Genomic DNA, 17,930 nt, shown 5'->3' on the forward strand with positions numbered 1-17,930 from the left:
GCAGATGACGCGAGGCTCGGGCTTCCGCCTTGGGGAGCCGGCGGCGGAGTCCGGGACGCGGAGACCTGGGGTCCCGGCAGCTGAGCGGCCCGCGGGCCCAAGGTGGGGATGCACCGCCGCGGGGTGGGAGCTGGCGCCATCGCCAAGAAGAAACTTGCAGAGGTGAGCAGGAAGAAGGCCGACTCACAACCTGCCCCTGACCCATGCGAGACTGAATTGTCCCGGAGCAGAGTCCTACCCGTTAATCACCTCCCAGTAGAATCTGAGACTGGCCTCTTGGCCCCGGGACACAGAATTTCTCCAGCTTCCGGCGGATTGGCAGCGTTCCCAGATGCCCAGCCCTTTCTCCCACTTACTCAAGTTTAACTACAAATGGGATTCTACTCACAAATCTACAGTCGTCGATTCTACTCCTTCACCCTATCCTTCTCCCTAAGAAAACAATTTAAAAGAGATCCTCCTCTTTTCATCGCAAAGCTGTGGCAGCACAAATGGGGGACCCCAGCGCCCACTCTCTTGTTTTTCTTTTGTTTTTTTTTGTTTTTTTGTTTGAGACGGAGTCTTGCTCTGTCGCCCAGGCTGGAGTGCAGTGGCGCGATATCAGCTTACTGCAACCTCCACCTCCAGGGTTCACGCCATTCTCCTGCCTCAGCCTCCGGAGTAACTGGGACTACAGGCCCACCACCACGCCAGGCTGATTTTTTGTATTTTTAGTAGAGACGAGGTTTCACTGTGTTAGCCAGGATGGTCTCGATCTCCTGACCTCGTGATCCGCCCGCCTCGGCCTCCCAAAGTGCTGGGATTACAGGCGTGAGCCACCGCGCCTGGCCCCCAGCGCCCACTCTCTTAACTTATGCTGGTCTCTTTGTCTGACAGGCCAAGTATAAGGAGCGAGGGACGGTCTTGGCTGAGGACCAGCTAGCCCAGGTGAGTCGGTTGGGGGGCCCCAGGCAGGGAGGGAGACCTAACAGGGCTGGCCAAGACACCTTGGATACGAACTTGATTGTGTAGATTGAACTAGAAATAGGGTGTTTGGCAAATTTTGATTTCTGAGCCGCTGAGATCTTTTAGATGACTTGCTAATAACAATAATGGCTAACATCTTTGAGTGATTACAGGCTTGTAACGTCCCAGGCATTTGTCTGTTTTCTTTACATAGACTGTCTTGTTCAGTCCTTATTACAGTCCCGTAAGGAAGGAACCTTATTATTCTGAGGTGTTTGTTTGTTTGTTTGTTGAGGGAGTTTTGCTCTGTTGCCCAGAATGGAGTACAGTGGCACGATCTTGGCTCACTGCAGCCTCCCTTTCCTGGGTTCAAGTGATTCTCCAGCCTCGGCCTCCCGAGTAGCTAGAACTACAGGCATGCGCCACCACGCCCGGCTAATTTTTGTATTTTTAGTAGAGACAGGGTTTCTCCATGTTGGTCAGACTGGTCTCAAATTCTTGACCTCGTGATCCGCCCACCTTGGCTTCCCAAAGTGCTGGAATTAAAGGCGTGAGCCACCGTGCTGGGCCCTAATTTTGTATTTTTTTTGTAGAGGCAGGGTTTCGCCATGTTGGCCAGGCTGGTCTCAAACTCCTGGCCTCAGGTGATCCACCCACCTCAGCCTCCCAGAGTGCTGGGACTACAGGCGTGAGCCACCACACCCAGCCGTATTCTGAGTTTAAAATTGAGAGCCGGGTGCTGTGGCAAATGCCTGTAATCCCAGCACTTTGGGAAGCTGAGGAAGGCTGATCACCGGAGGTCCGGAGTTTGAGACCAGCCTGGCCAACATGGTGAAACCCCGTCTCTACTAAAAATACAGAAATTAGCTGGGCTCCTGTAGTCCCAGCTACTGGGGAGGCTGAGGTAGGAGAATTGCATGAACCCAGGAGACAGGTTGCAGTGAGCCAGGATCATGCTACTGTACTCCACCTTGGGGGAGAGAGCAAGACTCCATCTCAAAAAAAAGAAAAAAAAAAAAGGCCAGGTGCAGTGGCTCATGCCTGTAATCCCAGCACTTTGGGAGGCCGAGATGGGCAGAAATTGAGGACACTGGGGTGTTAAGTAATATATCCAAGGTTATATGGGTAGTAAGTGGTAGAGCTGTTATTGATTTAGGTCCTCTGGGGCTTTTCATTTTAAATACCTCAGAATAAAATGAAAATATTGCCTAACCTGTGGCACCCACACCACCATCATGACATCTAGGCACATACCAGGACAGTGTGGGGTGCAGCTCCTGTGCAGTTTTCTTTTCCAGCCCTTCCCTTCTCTGTACATGCTCCGAGTTTACCCAGTGATTGTGATTGGGGAAGAAGTGGAGGAAGCCGTTAAGCAGGAAAATGGGGCTGTGAACTGAGGAAAAATAGTAAACCCAGGCTGTGCTCTTCAAAAGCTCCCACTCACAGGGGAGATGGCATGCAGGAATCAACTGAAAATAGTGATTAAAAGAATGTGGAGGTTTCTTTTTTTTTTTTTTTTTTGAGACCGAGTTTCGCTCTTGTTGCCCAGGCTGGAGTGCAGTAACGTGATCTTGGCTCACTGCAACCTCCACCTAAGAATGTGGAGGTTTCTAACAGTTTTATGTGAGAAATAAATATTGGGCTAGGAGTGCTTATTCTTGGTGGGATAGAAGATGGTCCTTGTTAATTAGGAAAAGAGAAGGGGTAATACAAAGTCAGAAAATCCCCAAGTCTTTTGTATTTAACGTGAAATGCAATCTGGCAAATTACAGTCCCAGAGCAGTTCTTTATCTGGAATTGATCCCCAGGGAGGTTCATGACTCAAAAGTTTTTTTTTTTTTTTTTTTTTTTAATTTATATTGTTTGGTTGGTTGATTGGCCCTGTGCGGTGGCTTACATCTGTAATCCCAGCACTTTGGGAGGCTGAGACGGATGGACTGTTTGAGGTCAGGAATTCGAGACCAGCCTGGCCCACGTGATGAAACCCTGTCTCCACTAAAAATACAAAAATTAGCCAGGTGCGTGGTGGTGCATGCCTGTCGTCCCAGCTAGTCGGGAGGCTGAGGCAAGAGAATCCCTTGAACTGGGAGGCGAAGGTTGCAGTGAGCTAATACTGTGCCAGTGCACTCCAGCCTGGGCGACAAAGCAAGACTCTGTCTCAAAAAAAAATTAAAAAAATATATATATTGATTGAGACAGAGTCTTGCTATGTTGCCCCAGTTAATCTTGAACTCCTGGGCTCAAGTGATCTGTTGTGGGATTACAGGTGTGAGCCGCCATTCCTGGCCAGACTCAAAGGTTATAAACAGATTCATGTGACGCTTCATTTTTTTCCCGTCCAGCCTTTCTGTCGGTTGGGGGGGGGTAAAGATTTTCTAATGGGTGAACACTGCATTCCCTCATTTCTAAGATACAATGAATTATTAGGTACATCTTTAAATTAATACGTTTTTTTGGGAAAAAGAAAAGGAATACCACATTATATATACACCTTTTTCTTTTTTTGTGCATATATTTGGTTGTATACATGTGCACCTTGATTATTAAATGCATGCTGATTTTAGAAGAGGAATACACGAAAAATTGTATATTTTGGAAGTGAGAAAACAGTACAGCATCCCATTTCTGCTGACAACAGAACTGTGAAGGAGAGGCAGGGATAAAAAGAGAGATGGTAAACAGCATAATGGTAGGCGGAGGGAGACTGGTTATTTCAGCCTTTGCCCTGCCACAGGGCTGGGGACCTATTTTTGGCATCTGATTATCATCTGGCTGCGCTGCCCTTCACCACTCCCTGTCCATCCAACAGATGTCAAAGCAGTTGGACATGTTCAAGACCAACCTGGAGGAATTTGCCAGCAAACACAAGCAGGAGATCCGGAAGAATCCTGAGTTCCGTGTGCAGTTCCAGGACATGTGTGCAACCATTGGCGTGGATCCGCTGGCCTGTAAGAAGTTGTCTGTAGGGGTCCAGTGTTTTTTGTTTTTTTTTTTTGTTTTTTTTTTTTTTTTTTTTTTTTTTTTTTTTTTTTTTTTGAGATGGAGTCTTGCTCTATCGCCCAGGCTGGAGTGCAGTGGCACGATCTCAGCTCACTGCAAGCTCCTCCTCCTGGGTTCACGCCATTCTCCTGCCTCAGCCTCCCAAGTAGCTGGGACTACAGGCACCCGCCACCACGCCCGGCTAATTTTTTGTATCTTTTTTAGTAGAGACGGGGTTTCACTGTGTTAGCCAGGATGGTCTCGATCTCCTGACCTCGTGATCCACCCGCCTCGGCCTCCCAAAGTGCAGGGATTACAAGCGTGAGCCACTGCGCCCGGCCTCAGTGTTCTTATAGAGTACCTGAGGGACAGAAGCTCACATAGTTGTTGTTACCACTGTTGGGGCATCTGCTAGAAAGGCCTGCAGGAAGACCCAGAGGGTGTTGTCTTTTTTTTTTTTTTTTTTTGAGACGGAGTTTTTCTCTGTCGCCCAGGCTGGAGTGCAGTGGCACAATCTTGGCTCACTGCAAGCTCTGCCTTCTGTGTTCACGCCATTCCCCTGCCTCGGCCTCCCAAGTAGCTGGGACTACAGGCACCTGCGACCACCCCCGGCTAATTTTTTCTGTTTTTAGTAGAGACGGGGTTTCACCATGTTAGCCAGGATGGTCTCGATCTCCTGACCTCGTGATCCACCTGCCTTGGCCTCCCAAAGTGCTGGGATTACATGCGTGAGCCACTGTGCCTGGCCGAGGGTGTCGTCTTTAGGGAGTACCTAGCAGGATGGCTAGTTCCCAGTCTGATACAGAAGATAGACCGACTATAGGCTGAGTAGCCAGTGTCCATGATCATTCCTTGAATGATCTACAGTAGAATTTTTTTTATGGCATTTTCCCTCTTTATTAAAAAATATTTAATTTTGGCCAGGTGCAATGGCTCATGCCTGTAATCCCAGCACTTTGCGAGGCCAAGGCAGGCAGATCACTTGAATCCAGGAGTTAAAGATCAGCCTGGGCAACATGGCGAGACTCCATCTCTACAAAAAGTATAGAAATTTGCCATGTGTGGTGGCATGTGTCTATAATCCAGCTACTCGAGAGGCTAAGCTGGGAGGTTTGCTTGAGACTGGGAAGTTGAGGCTGCAGCGAGACCTTGCTTAAAAAAAAAAATTTTTTTTTTTTTTTTTTTGAGACAATCTTGGTCTGTCACCCACGCTGGAGTGCAGTCGTGCCATCTTGGCTCACTGCAACCTCCGCCTCCCAGGTTCAAGCAATTCTTGTGCTTCAGCCTCCCAAGTAGCTGGGATTACAGGCCTGCACCACCAAATCTGGCTAATTTTTGTATTTTTTGTAGAGAGGAGGTTTCACCATGTTGCCCAGTTTGGTCTTGAACTCTTGGGATCAAGTGATTGGCCTTTCTTGGCCTTCCAAAGTGCTGGGATTACAGGCGTGAGCCGCTGCCCTGAGCCCTTCCTCATACTTATAAACTTTAAAAAAAATTATTCACTGGGCGCAGTGGCTCACGCCTGTAATCCCAGCACTTTGTGAGGCTGAGGCGGGCAGATCATGAGGTCAGGAGATGAGGCCATCCTGGCTAACACGGTGAAACCCTGTCTCTACTAAAAATACAAAAAATTAGCCAGGTATGGTGGCACGTGCCTATAATCCCAGCTACTCGGGAGGCTGAAGCAGGAAAATCACTTGAACCCGGGAGGTGAAGGTTGCAGTGAGCCAAGATCATGCCCCTGCACTCCAACCTGGGCAACAGAGCGAGACTCCATCTCAAAAAAAAAAAAGAAATTACTAATTTATTATTTTTTAGTGTTGAGGTTTCTGTCACCTAGGCTGGAGTGCATTGGTGCAATCAGCCCACTGCAGCCTTCAACTCCAGGGCTCAAGTTACTTTCCTGCCTCAACCTCCCGAGTGGAGCTGGGACTAGAGGCGTGAGTCACCGTGCCTGGCCCCAATGTTTTTTTTTTGTTGTTGTTGTTGTTGTTTTGTTTTTTTTTTGAGACAGTCTCGCTCTGTTGCCCATGCTGGAGTACAGTGGCGCAACAGTCTTGGCTGACTGCAACCTCCTTCTCCTGGGTTCAAGTGATTCTCCTGCCTCAGCCTCCTGAGTAGCTGGGACTACAGGCATGTGCCACCATGCCCAGCTAATTTTTTGTATGTTTAGTAGAGACAGGGTTTCAGCATGTTAGCCAGGATGGTCTTGATCTCCTGACCTTGTGATCTGCCCCTCTCAACCTCCCAAAGTGCTAGGATTACAGGCGTGAGCCACTGCTCCTGGCCTGGCCCCAACTTTTTAAACATATATGGGATTATAATATAATTACTACTGCTCTACAACCTACATTTTTGTTTTCTTTCTTTTCTTTTTTTTTTTTTTTTTTTTTTTTTTGAGATGTAGTTTTGCTCTTGATTCCCAGGCTGGAGTGCAATGGCGTGATCTTGGGTCACTGCAACCTTCGCCACCCAGGTTCAAGCGATTCTCCTGCCTCAGCCTCCCGAGTAGCTGGGATTACAGGTGCCCACCACCATGCCTGGCTAATTTTGTATTTTTAGTAGAGACGGAGTGTCTCCATGTTGGTCAGGCTGGTCTCGAACTCCTGACCTCAGGTGATCCGCCTGCCTCTGCCTCCCAAAGTGCTGGGATTACAGGTGTGAGCCACTGCACCCAACCCGCATTTTTCACTAAATAGCATATTGTCGTCAGGGGATTTTTTATTTATTTATTTTTTATTTCTACACTCCTGGTAACTCGCAGAACATTCAGTGGATTTTTGAATGCTGAGTCTGCATATTCTTTCTCTTAGTCTTGTCTAGACCATATTTCCCATTATATTTCACTGTATGCTTTGTGAATGGAAACTCTTTTTTTCAGTATCCTGAGCCAGAATTAGCCAAATAGAAATGACTTTTATTTTTAAAATTTTTATTTATTTATTTATTTATTTTGAGACGGAGTCTCGCTCTGTTGCCAGGCTGGAGTGCAGTGGCGTAATCTCGGCTCACTGCAACCTCTGCCTCCTGAGTTCAAGCAATTCTCCTGCCTCAGTCTCCTGAGTAGCTGAGATACAGGCACGCGCCACCACACCTGGCTAATTTTTGTATTTTTAATAGAGACGGGGTTTCACCATATTGGCCAGGATGGTCTCGATCTCTTGACCTTGTGATCCACCAGCCTTGGCTTCCCAAAGTGCTGGGATTACAGGCATGAGCCACTGTGCCCGGCTGTATTTTTTTTTTTTTGAGACAGAATTGTGCTCTTGTTGCCCAGGCTGGAGTATGGTGGCACGATCTTGGCTCACTGCAACCTCTGCCTCCTGGGTTCCAGCAATTCTCCTGCCTCAGCCTCCCAAGTAGCTGGGATTACAGGCGCACGCCACCACTCCTGGCTAATGTTTTTTTATTATTCGTAGAGATGGGGTTTTGCCATGTTGGCCAGGCTGGTCTTGAACTCTTGGTCTTGAGCAGTCTGCCCACCTCGGTGTCCCAAAGTGTTAGAATTACAGGCATGAGCCACTGCGCCTGGCCAGAAATGACTTTTAGATTGCCTGCCCTCTGGAACCGTCTGACCCTGTTCTTCAGCAGGATTTACCATGAGTCTCATTGTTTCCTGAGTAGCAGATGGAGCAGAAGAACTTCATGCCATGCAGGGAAGACTTCCCATATGATAGATGTTTTAATGCAGGTTTGAAAGAAAAGAAAGGACGTAAATTAATCAATAACCGAGATTTTGTTTTTCTGTCTTGTAGCTGGAAAAGGATTTTGGTCTGAGATGCTGGGCGTGGGGGACTTCTATTACGAACTAGGTGTCCAAATTATCGAAGTGTGCCTGGCGCTGAAGCATCGGAATGGAGGTGAGGGTGGCTAGGTCCTGTGAACTGGACTCTGGACTTCTCTGAGAGGGAGAAAACCGTAAAAGATTATCGTTTCCATCCTGCAGTCTACAGGCCTCTAAGGACTTGAGAGACATCTTAGCTGTTTCATGCAGTTGAATCCATGGCAAGTCTCCATGGCCAAGGGTAAATAGAATTACCTGAACGATTGTCTCTGTTCTCCAAAGATCTTTGGCCAGGAAGGTCTAGTCCCTAGTCAGTACAGAAAATAGTAGGGAGGTAGGAAATAGGCCTTTTCCCCTGATGTCTGATGTGTCTGGAGTGATTTTCTCATTAGTAACTATAGTCCTGCACTGTCTCTCCGACGTATGGGAATGCCAACTGAGTCTCTGTGTTCCCTAAAATGTGACCTTAAAATTTGTCATCTGGTGATGCCATCTTTCTTAGTAAGCACATTAAATGGTGTGGATTGAAGTTACAGAAAGAAAACTTAAAACCATTTACAAATCATCATCGACTATAAATAGACACGGCCTTGATGTCAAGAGGACATTTATAGTTTTTCAAAGATGATACTGCTTTTGTTTTTAGATTTTCATAGCTCTCACTCTGTTGACAGGCCTAGCAAGGTCTCAGAATCCATTTCTCATATTATGGTCAGTTATTTCATAAGGAGAGAGTTAAAAAAAATTAGGAACTAGAATGTTATTTGCTAATTGTAGGCCACTGGAATTGTAATGACTGTCAACTTATTTAAAGTGGGTAATCTCTTTTTCTGATTTCTGTTCCCTGTCTCTTATAGGTCTGATAACTTTGGAGGAACTACATCAACAGGTGTTGAAGGGAAGGGGCAAGTTCGCCCAGGATGTCAGTCAGTAGGTCTTGTCTTCCAATCCCTTGGAGTACAGAAAGAGGTCTTTAAAATTCAGATGGAACTCTTTTCTCCCTATTCCTCATGTCTAGGCTAGCTTAGAAATCTGTATGATCTCCATATCATACAGAAAAAAAAAAAAAACAACCCGAAAAAACAACAAATAAGAGATAGGGTCTCACTGTTGCCCAGGCTGGAGTACAGTGGCACGATCACAGCTTACTGCTACCAAGATCGTTGCTTACTGCAGCCTCAAACTCTTGGGCTCAAGTAATCCTCCCACCTCAGCCTCCCAAGTAGTTGGGATTATAGGCATGGGCCAGTATGCCTGGCTATTTTTAGAAAACAGAAAATATAGATTTAAAAAAGGAAACAAAAACCATTATTTCTCAAGAGATTACAACTGCTATATATTTTAATGTAGTTCCTTCTAAGCATTTTTTCATGTATTATTTTTTTTTTAACAAACTTGGGGCTATAGTCTTTTATTTGAGAAAGAGTCTTGCTGTCACCCAGGCTGGAGTGCAGTGACCCGATCTTAGCTCACTGCAACCTCTGCTTTCTGGGTTCAGGCAATTCTCGGGCCACAGCCTCCCCAGTAACTGGGATTACAGGTGTGCACCACTATGCCCGGCTAATTTTTTTTTTTTTTTGAGACAGAGTCTCACTCTGTTGCCCAAGCTGGAGTGCAGTGGCGTGATCTCTGCTCACTGCAAGCTCCGCCTCCTGGGTTCACACCATTCTCCTGCCTCAGCCTCCCAAGTAGCTGGGACTACAGATGCCCACCACCACGCCGGCTAATTTTTTGTATTTTTAGTAGAGACGGGGTTTCATTGTGTTAGCCAGGATGGTCTCAATCTCCTGACCTCGTGATCCACCCGCCTCAGCCTCCCAAAGTGCTGGGATTACAGGCATGAGCCACCGCGCCCGGCCGCCTGGCTAATTTTTGTATTTTTAGTAGTGATGGGGTTTCACCTTGTTGGCCAGGCTGGTTTTGAACTCCTGGCCTCAAGTGATCTGCCCGCCTCTGCTTCCCAAAGTGCTGGGATTACAGGTGTGAGACACCACGGCTGGCCAGGGCTGTATATAGTCTTGAGATTATTTGAGGCCAAGGAGACTAGAGTAGGTGCCTAGAAAGGCTGGGGAAGGAGGTGGTAGTGAGATGATGGAATATAAATGGATCTAGTTCTCCAGCCTCTATGTGTGAGTCCAGTTTGAGAAAAGATAAAAGGCTGTTTTTGATGTAACTTCCAAAGAGTCAGCCTACTATGAGATCTTGAAGACCTAGAATATTCAAAGAAAAGTAATGAGGCTGGGTGCAGTAGCTTACACCTGTAATCCTAGCCCTTTGGGAGGCTGAGGTGGGAGGATCGCTTGAGGACAGGAGTTCGAGACCAGCCTGGGCAGTGTAGTGAGACCTTGTCTCTACAAACAATAAAATTAGTTGGGTGTTGAGGTATGCACCCATTGTTCTAGGTTGCAGTGAGCTATGATTGCACCACTGCACTCCAGTCTGGGACACAGAGCAAGACGTCATCTCTACTTTTTTTTTTGAAATGGACTCTCGCTCTGTTGCCTAGGCTGGAGCGCAGTGGTACAATCTCGGCTCACTGCAACCTCCGCCTCCCGGGTTCAAATGATTCTTCTGCCTCAGCCTCCTGAGTAGCTGGGAGTACAGGTACCTGCCACTGGCGCCCTGCTAGTTCTTATATTTTTAGTGGAGATGGGGTTTCACCATGTTGGCTAGGCTGGTCTCGAACTCTCGGCCTCCCAAAATGCTGGGATTACAGGCGTGAGCCACCGTGCCCAGCCAAGACCTCATCTCTTAAAAAAAAAAAAAAAAAAAAAGTGGTAACAAAAGATTACTAGCCATACTCATTGCAAATTTCATGAAGAGAGGGTGAGCATTTGAAGCATTTCAGTTTGCTATTCTTGGGGGCTGGGGAATGCATTCCAGTCTACCTAAAAGTGCCCTTTCCCTGGCTGTTTGGGTGATAACATTTTTTGAGCTTTGGCAGAGGTTTTAAACTCTGTATGTGGGCTGGATATGTGATCTACACACTGTTTTGTAGGTTTTCTTTTTCTCTGATTTCAATTAGAATCAGAAAACTTGGCAGTATTGGGTGTGAATTTCCACTTGGCAATAATAATCAGCTGGGTTGCCCCCTTTAAAATAGATAAGCATTCTCTAGTTTGCCACAGGTTACACTACCCCCTATTGCCTCTTCAGCCCACTCATTGACATTTCCTGATGGGCATCTGCAGGTGTATCTTTGACCTCTGTCTGGGTGTTGGAATGAGCTGAGCACAGAGCCCGACTCCTGTGTATCTCCTATGATTGTCCAAGCATCACTTATTGCTCCTTGACCCTGTCTTTTTACTAACGTAGTTGAGTGTTGTGCAGCCTTTTATTATTTTAGAGGCAGGGTCTCGCTCTGTCACCCAGGCTGGAGTACAGTGGTGCACAATCACAGCTCACTGCAGCTTTGAACTCCTGGGCTCAAGTGATCCTCCTGCCTCAGCCTCCCAAGGATTATAGGCGATTGCCACCATGCCCTGCTAATTTTTTATTTTTAGTAAAGACAGGGTCTTGCTGTGTTGCCCAGGCTAGTCTCTAACCCCTGGGCTCAAGCAGTCTTCTCAACGTGGGCATCCCAGAAGTGTTGGGATTATGGGTATGAGCCATTGCGCCTGGCAGTTGTGCAGTCTTTTAAATTTTCTGTCAGTATCCTGCCCAGGGCAGAGCTGAAACTGTGTTGTTAGGTCTGATCTGCCAAGGGTCAGTAAGCAACTCTTCCTCACCTCAGAGATGACCTGATCAGAGCCATCAAGAAACTAAAGGCACTTGGCACTGGCTTCGGCATCATCCCTGTGGGCGGCACTTACCTCATTCAGTCTGTTCCAGCTGAGCTCAATATGGATCACACCGTGGTGCTGCAGCTGGCAGAGGTACTGGTGCACCTTCAAGTGTGTGTGTGTGCAAGGGACAGTCTGTGATGCAAGTCTGGAGCAGTTCTCAGCTCCTGCTCCCCATTAGGCACATCTTTTGCTGAGACTATCCAATGGATGAACTAACTACTCAGGCCTGTGCTTGTTCAGCAGACATTTATTGAGCAGCTACAGTGCAAAGCACTGGGCCAGGTTGTGGGGCATATAAAGATAGAAATGATAAAATTCCTGCTCTCAAGGAGCTTACAGTCTAGTCAGGTAGACAGACATGCAGACAACTAACTAGATTTCTTTAGGTAGCCAGACTCTGATGTCTTTTGAAACTATTTTATGGATTCTTCAAAAACAGATTTTAAAAAATCTTGTTTGCCATGCCCCCATCCCTCATCATGCCTTAAGCATATGCCATCTTCCCCCAAATCCCCATCAGGTATTTAGGATAGATATGTTCAGTTTTCTTTATTATTTTTGAGATGGAGTTTCACTCGTTGCCCAGGCCAGAGTGCAACGGCGTGATCTCAGCTCACTACAATGTCGGCCTCCTGGGTTCAAGTGATTCTCTCGCCTCAGCCTCCCGAGTAGCTGGGATTACAGGCGTGTGCCACCACACCCAGCTAATTTTGTATTTTTAGTAGAGATGGGGTTTCTCCATGTTGGCCAGGCCTGAGGTTGGTCTCGAACTCCCTACCTCAGGTGATCCGCCCACCTTAGCCTCCCAAAGTGCTGGAATTACAGGGGTGAGCCACCACACCCGGCCCAGTTTTCTTTATAACGTAAAACAGAAATAAGGGAGGGGCTTTTCTGTATTGGAGGATGAGTAGAATGAGGCAAGGGCTGAATATTTAAATAATGGAGATTATTGGCAGTTTATGATTATCACCATTTCTTCCCATCAATTAATTGTCCAGAATCTTCCCTTGTCATGCTCTAGAGTGCTTTGCAGAAGTCTAACTTAACATGTTAGTACAAGTGACCCCACTTTTTTTTTTTTTTTTAAAGATGGAGTCTCGCTCTGTCGCCCAGGCTGGTGTGCAGTGGTGCAATCTCTGGCTCACTGCAGCCTCCATCTCCCAGGTTCCAGCGATTCTTCTGCCTCAGCCTCCCGAGTAGCTGGGATTACAGGCGTGTGCCACCATGCCTGGCTAATTTTTGTATTTTTAGTAGAGATGGAGTTTCACCATGTTGGCCAGGCTGGTCTTGAACTCCTGACCTCAGGTGATCCACCCACCTCAGCCTCCCAAAAAGTGCTAGGATTACAGGCATGAGCCGCCGTGCCCAGCTGGGACCCCACTTTTAAGATTGAACCCACCAACCTACCTCTGTCATGCTGAAAGTCACTTCTCTCTCTCCCCGCTGGAACCTTTAAACATTTTCTGTGTTCTCTCATGCTTGACAGCTTTTCCTCCTGTCTGGATAAGTCTCTTGTTCCTGGGCAGATCCTGGGTTCTAAGGGAAGGTGCACTCTTAACTGATTCAATCCCCATTCCTCCTTCCATCAGAAGAATGGCTACGTGACTGTCAGTGAGATCAAAGCCAGTCTTAAATGGGAGACCGAGCGAGCGCGGCAAGTGCTGGTATGCAACTTTGGGAACAGTCCAGAAAAGACAGGCAGGCCCCAGTTGGGAGGATGTGGGTTCCACAAACGCAGGAATTTCAGCATTGCTTTGCTGGCCTTCTGCCTTGAAGGCTACTGCTGCCATGCTAGAAGGAAGCCCAGCACTTCTCTGAAGATGGCACCAAAAAGGTAGAACTAGGAAGGCAGTTTCCTAACTCTGGTGTGCACACAATACCAGGCTGCCCCTGCTACTTGGGGAACCGACACTCTCTCTCCTGAACATGCTGAGCCTGGAGTTGCTGGTCAGGAGATTAATGTAGTTTGTACTGGAAGTAACACTGTTAGTACAATGAATTATTAACTATGTTAATTACATATCTGTAATTATCCACTAAGCATTATATTGCATAGTATATACTCTAGCTTTATATATACAAATTTCATGGTACTGAAGAATGAAGAGGGAGCAATGGAAGAATGTAAGGGTGAAGAGGGAGCAATGGAAGGATGTAAGAACTCCGGCTTCAGTACCTTTTTTCCTTATCCAAGCAACTCAACTGTCTAAACCTTTCATTTCATCTGTAAAATGGGGATAACATAATTATTTACCTAATGATACTGGACAGAAACAACCCATTTTGAGCATATTTCCAGCTCTAGGAACTGAGTCTATTCTTGCATAAGTATGGTCAATCATGTTTGCTACCCGGTATAAGTTAACTCAAAGGTAGCTAAACAGTGATCTCTGTTTAGTTTCTGGGAAAATGGAGGCAGTGATTTGCTGAAGGCCATACAGCAAATATTTCTGTAACCATGTGTTCTTTCCACTATATCCCACTATGCTAGGCTTTACCCCTCTTCCTCAGCAGCACAAATTAAATGACTTCGTAGCATTTTTCAAATTCAGGCAAAGGCCAAGGCCAAACAGCTTATTTAGTTGGTTGTGTAGATGTTCGAAGGCACTTAGTAGATTTAGTTTGAAAACCTCACTGAAGCCAAAATAGGTGTGGGGGTTGCTTACCTACCCTTTGTCTATGGAACCTCCCTGTTCTCAAACCGCTCTTCTTCCCTTTTCCCTCCAGGAACACCTGCTGAAGGAAGGGTTGGCGTGGCTGGACTTACAGGCCCCAGGGGAGGCCCACTACTGGCTGCCAGCTCTCTTCACTGACCTCTACTCCCAGGAGATTACAGCTGAGGAGGCCAGAGAAGCCCTCCCCTGACTGCGTGTGGAAGGGCACACAGCAGCAGGCAGGGAGGAGGAGGAGGCAGCAAATAAACCTGGGCAGTTTTGTTTATAAAAAACATAGAAAAAAAGTTCCAAGTTTTTCTTTCTTCCCTCATTCTTTTATTTTTGAAAAGTGCCTTCACATTGCATTTTTATTGGAGAAAACCTCGCTCGTTCAGTAAGGATAATCTGATTAACACAGAGAACAGCAAGCACATATAAAATGATTTTTGCGGGTCATCTGCAAGTTCATGGAAGAGCTGGGCCTAGAATGCAGGTTGTTTCCTGGCCTGTCTAGTCTTTGTAGCTGTGAGACATAGATTACAGCCTGTGCTAATTCAAACCTTTTAAATGTTCCTTATCTCTAACTAGCTGGTCCTAATGGACCAGTAAATAATATTCACTTTCAGTATCGTCTGGCTTCCTCTGTAGAGGCTCTAGGTTATGACAAGGTTAGCTGTGAGTATGAAGGAAATAAATAGAAGTCAATGTCAAATCGTGACTAAATTGGAGGAAAGAAAACAATGGAATCTGAGGGGAATCAATAGTTAGGGAATGTTCTATTTTCTCAAATTCCCTACTAGCTTTCTCACCCTCCTGTACTGATTGCCAGGTCCCTCTAGCCTCAGTAGTGGGAAAGGGAGTCATTTACTGAACACCTACCCTGTGCCATTTTACATACAGCTCACTTAAATTTCACCAAGTAGGCAGCCTTCAACATCACAGGTGATTGAATCAAAAAGTAATTTGCGAGGGCCCGCCAGCTTCAGCCTAGCTAAAGCTGGAGCCTAGGCCTATTAACCCGAGCCCATGCCTTCATGTATCACTGCATAGTACAGAGTGGCAGCACATACTGTGTGTAGACATTTTTCTACACACATGGTCAGCCAAGAGTAAAAGCCTCTGCATCAGAAAGCAAGAATCTCCTATAGCAAGTAGAAGTGGTGATGAGGGAAGAGGCCAGAGTTGTTCAAGGCTCCCAAAGTCCTTATGGTCTAAAGGCTAAGATCCTAAAAAAAAGTGCTAGTTTAGTATTGGAAATCTGAAAACTCAATCGTTTTTCCATACTGAGACCCTTCCTTTAGCAGGATATAGCCTGGGCCCATCTCTACCTCTGCGTATCCTTGTAGGACATGCTCACTCCAAACTCTGGAATAGGTCTGTCTTTGGAAACCACTGAAACTAAGATGTCACTGACTGCCAGAGCATGGACCCCATTTCCAATGAGAAAACTTGTCCTGCCCTCCCCACCCAGTCCTGCCCTTCCACCATGTTATGCAAGTCTTTGGCTTCCAGACAATTCACAGCACTTTCCTTCTCCCTAACAGTTCCAGGCCTAGGTGAGGTGTGGCTGACAAGATGATCCCATTCCTCCTTTACACAAGCCCTCCCACACCCACAGGCACTTCCTCCTTCTGCCAAAACAAACTTTATTGCACCAAAAAGGAAAAAAAAAAAAAAAAAAACTTCATTTATGTACAGTCAGATATAAAGACATTTCTTTGACTCCTGTGCATATATTTCCTCAAGATTAGGGCATAAAAGTCAGGCTGCTATGCCAGACATGCTCTGCCCTATGGCAGGGCCAAGGAGAGGATTGTCACTTGAAAGTGGGAACACTTAAATGGATGACAGACAACACTGGACCCACAGACCAAGGGCATTCTTCTAAGCCATGTAGTAGCTCGAGGAATGGAAGAGGGAAATTGGAAGCAGGGTTCCTTTTCAATCTTCATGTGAAGAGACCCAGCCTCTTCAAGGGTATCTAAGATAAACTTCCGTTCCCCAAGCCCACCAATCCCTGTCCAGTTCCTTTGCTTCCTGCCCTCCCAAATAGGACATTCTCCTTTGTGCCCAGCCCCCCTTTGCACAGATCCTCCAAAGGGAGTCCCATGATCCACAAGGCAGAGACCTTCATAGCAGCGGGCAGGGCAGGTACACACTATCCTCTCCCTTACGCATGGCTGGACACTGACTGAGCCCTGCATCACAAGAATCGCCAATACCCACTGGGAGCCATAACAATAAATCTGGAAGTACGGGGAGAACATATCAAAAAGGGGAAGGATGGATTCCCTTGATGCCCAGGATTACAGGGCACCTAAAGCACATTTTTTTTTTTCTGAGCCAACCAGCTAAAGGATCACTGCAGCTAAATACAGATAGAGAAGCAACACAGCCAGGCAAATACCCATCAGAGCCAGTGACAAGAGCAGCTGGGGGCACGGGGGAGGTGGAAGGAGGAGAAAGAAGGGGAGGAGCCTCCAGAGTCCCAGCCCCAACCTCCTCTGCCATTGGCTACCCTTGCTCCCCACAAATCCCTGGGGTTGAAGTGAGGAGGACTACAGGCTGGGGTGAAAATACACAAGGACAGCCCAACAAAATACAACAAGGACTAGCATCAGTCTCCCCCTTACTCCACCCCCAAGAGAAATATCCTCATTGTGACTAGTATTTATGAAACTCTGTAAGAGACTATTCTATGTAGTGGCTCTAATCCCATATACACAGCAGCTGCCTGTGCTGGGAACTTTTCAAATCAGTGATTGCGGAAACAAACAGTATTTTCAGCTTCTTACGGTGCCCATGCAGGCTTTACCAAGACCTTGGTTAAGTCCCAGTCACATTTACCTTCTGTCTTACATCTAGAAAAGGGTGAGGAAAGGGGGGAGGGGAGAAAGGTGCTCAGGTGCTAGGTAAAGCTTACTGATCAGCAGCCTAGACTCCACCACTGTTCCTTCTCTTTGGTCTGTCTAGAACAGTGACTATAAATTAGGAAAAACAAAATTATGCTGGCCTGTGGGAAATAATGGGGGAAGGCAGGGAGGAAAAGGGCATTGGGAAGCCCTGCTTCAAGACTGAGGACAGACAAATAGACAACCACCCAGACTGCTTAAGTGTCACAGACAGCCCCCACCCCAAGATGCCTTCCAGGTATCCCCATAAATCATTTGGGCACACTCCCTCTTGGAATTGCAATTTCCATCTTCCACTTATCCCTAAGGAGCTGGCCCTGTGGAGAGGTGTGTTGGTTGTTTTGTTTTTGCCAGAGGCCCTCGCTCTAGGTGCTCCTGTAAAGGTACCTTGGCCCCTGATATGGGATGAATGGATGAACGTAGCCCCAGATGCTCCAGTGCCAAGGAGGTCAGACTGGGAACAGGCCCCCCACTCCCACACCCTGGGATCCGAGCTTGCTTGGTTCTTGCCATCTTGCAGGATGACTTCAAGTCTGGAGGGAGATACACAGTGCCTCTCCATCCCTGGGGTGGGGGGAAGGGATTCTGCTGGGACTCTTGAGTGGGGGAAAGGGGAGATGGGAGCAGGGTCTAAACCCTCAGGCTCCCATGAAGGTCTGTCTCTGTCCCAGATGAGCTGCTATCAGAGTCCATTTCTGCATTCTCATTATGGAGCCTCTCCAGCACTTTCTGACGTATCAGTCCCAGGCGCATCAAGAGGGACTGGTAGTCAAAGTGGCCCCGCTTCTCTCCAAAAGGGTCCTGTGGGGAAAGGAGACAAGGGGATGGAAGATTCAAGTTTGGGTGGCTGATCCTAGAGAAAGCAGCTTCG

General features: G+C 47.0%; 2 protein-coding genes across 4 annotated transcripts in view; one reads left to right on the forward strand and one right to left on the reverse strand.

The window, feature by feature from the left end:
• On the forward strand, positions 1–15,517 carry SNF8 (SNF8 subunit of ESCRT-II). 3 transcript variants are annotated; one of them, XM_032163328.2, is made up of 8 exons: positions 1–162; positions 877–927; positions 3,755–3,893; positions 7,680–7,784; positions 8,566–8,638; positions 11,442–11,583; positions 13,083–13,157; positions 14,221–15,517. In XM_032163328.2, exons 1-8 carry the CDS (start codon positions 109–111, stop codon positions 14,356–14,358), a joined length of 777 nt encoding a protein of 258 aa, XP_032019219.1. In that variant the 5' UTR covers positions 1–108; the 3' UTR covers positions 14,359–15,517. The 3 variants fall into 3 exon arrangements, with proteins under 3 accessions (XP_032019219.1, XP_032019218.1, XP_032019220.1); XM_032163327.2 differs by lacking the exon at positions 14,221–15,517 and having other exon boundaries at positions 22–162; positions 13,083–13,331; XM_032163329.2 differs by lacking the exons at positions 1–162; positions 877–927; positions 3,755–3,893; positions 7,680–7,784 and adding an exon at positions 7,807–7,949 and having other exon boundaries at positions 14,221–14,358.
• Positions 14,955–17,930, reverse strand: part of UBE2Z (ubiquitin conjugating enzyme E2 Z) — a 21,868-nt gene continuing 18,892 nt past the window's right edge. Inside the window, exon 7 of the mRNA XM_032163326.2 lies at positions 14,955–17,860. Coding sequence (XP_032019217.1) covers positions 17,690–17,860 — 171 coding nt within the window. The 3' untranslated portion in view covers positions 14,955–17,689. The remainder of the gene's footprint in view (positions 17,861–17,930) is intronic.

Source organism: Hylobates moloch, unplaced genomic scaffold (genome assembly GCF_009828535.3).
Source record: "Hylobates moloch isolate HMO894 unplaced genomic scaffold, HMol_V3 SCAFFOLD_10, whole genome shotgun sequence".
Lineage (NCBI taxonomy): Eukaryota > Metazoa > Chordata > Mammalia > Primates > Hylobatidae > Hylobates > Hylobates moloch.

Coding starts and splice junctions, on each gene's coding strand:
- SNF8 (XM_032163327.2), top strand. CDS start 109: ATGCACCGCCGCGGGGTGGGAGCTGGCGCCATCGCCAAGAAGAAACTT. Junction 7,785..8,565: donor GCTGAAGCATCGGAATGGAG/GTGAGGGTGGCT, acceptor TGTCTCTTATAG/GTCTGATAACTTTGGAGGAA. Junction 11,584..13,082: donor TGGTGCTGCAGCTGGCAGAG/GTACTGGTGCAC, acceptor TCCTTCCATCAG/AAGAATGGCTACGTGACTGT.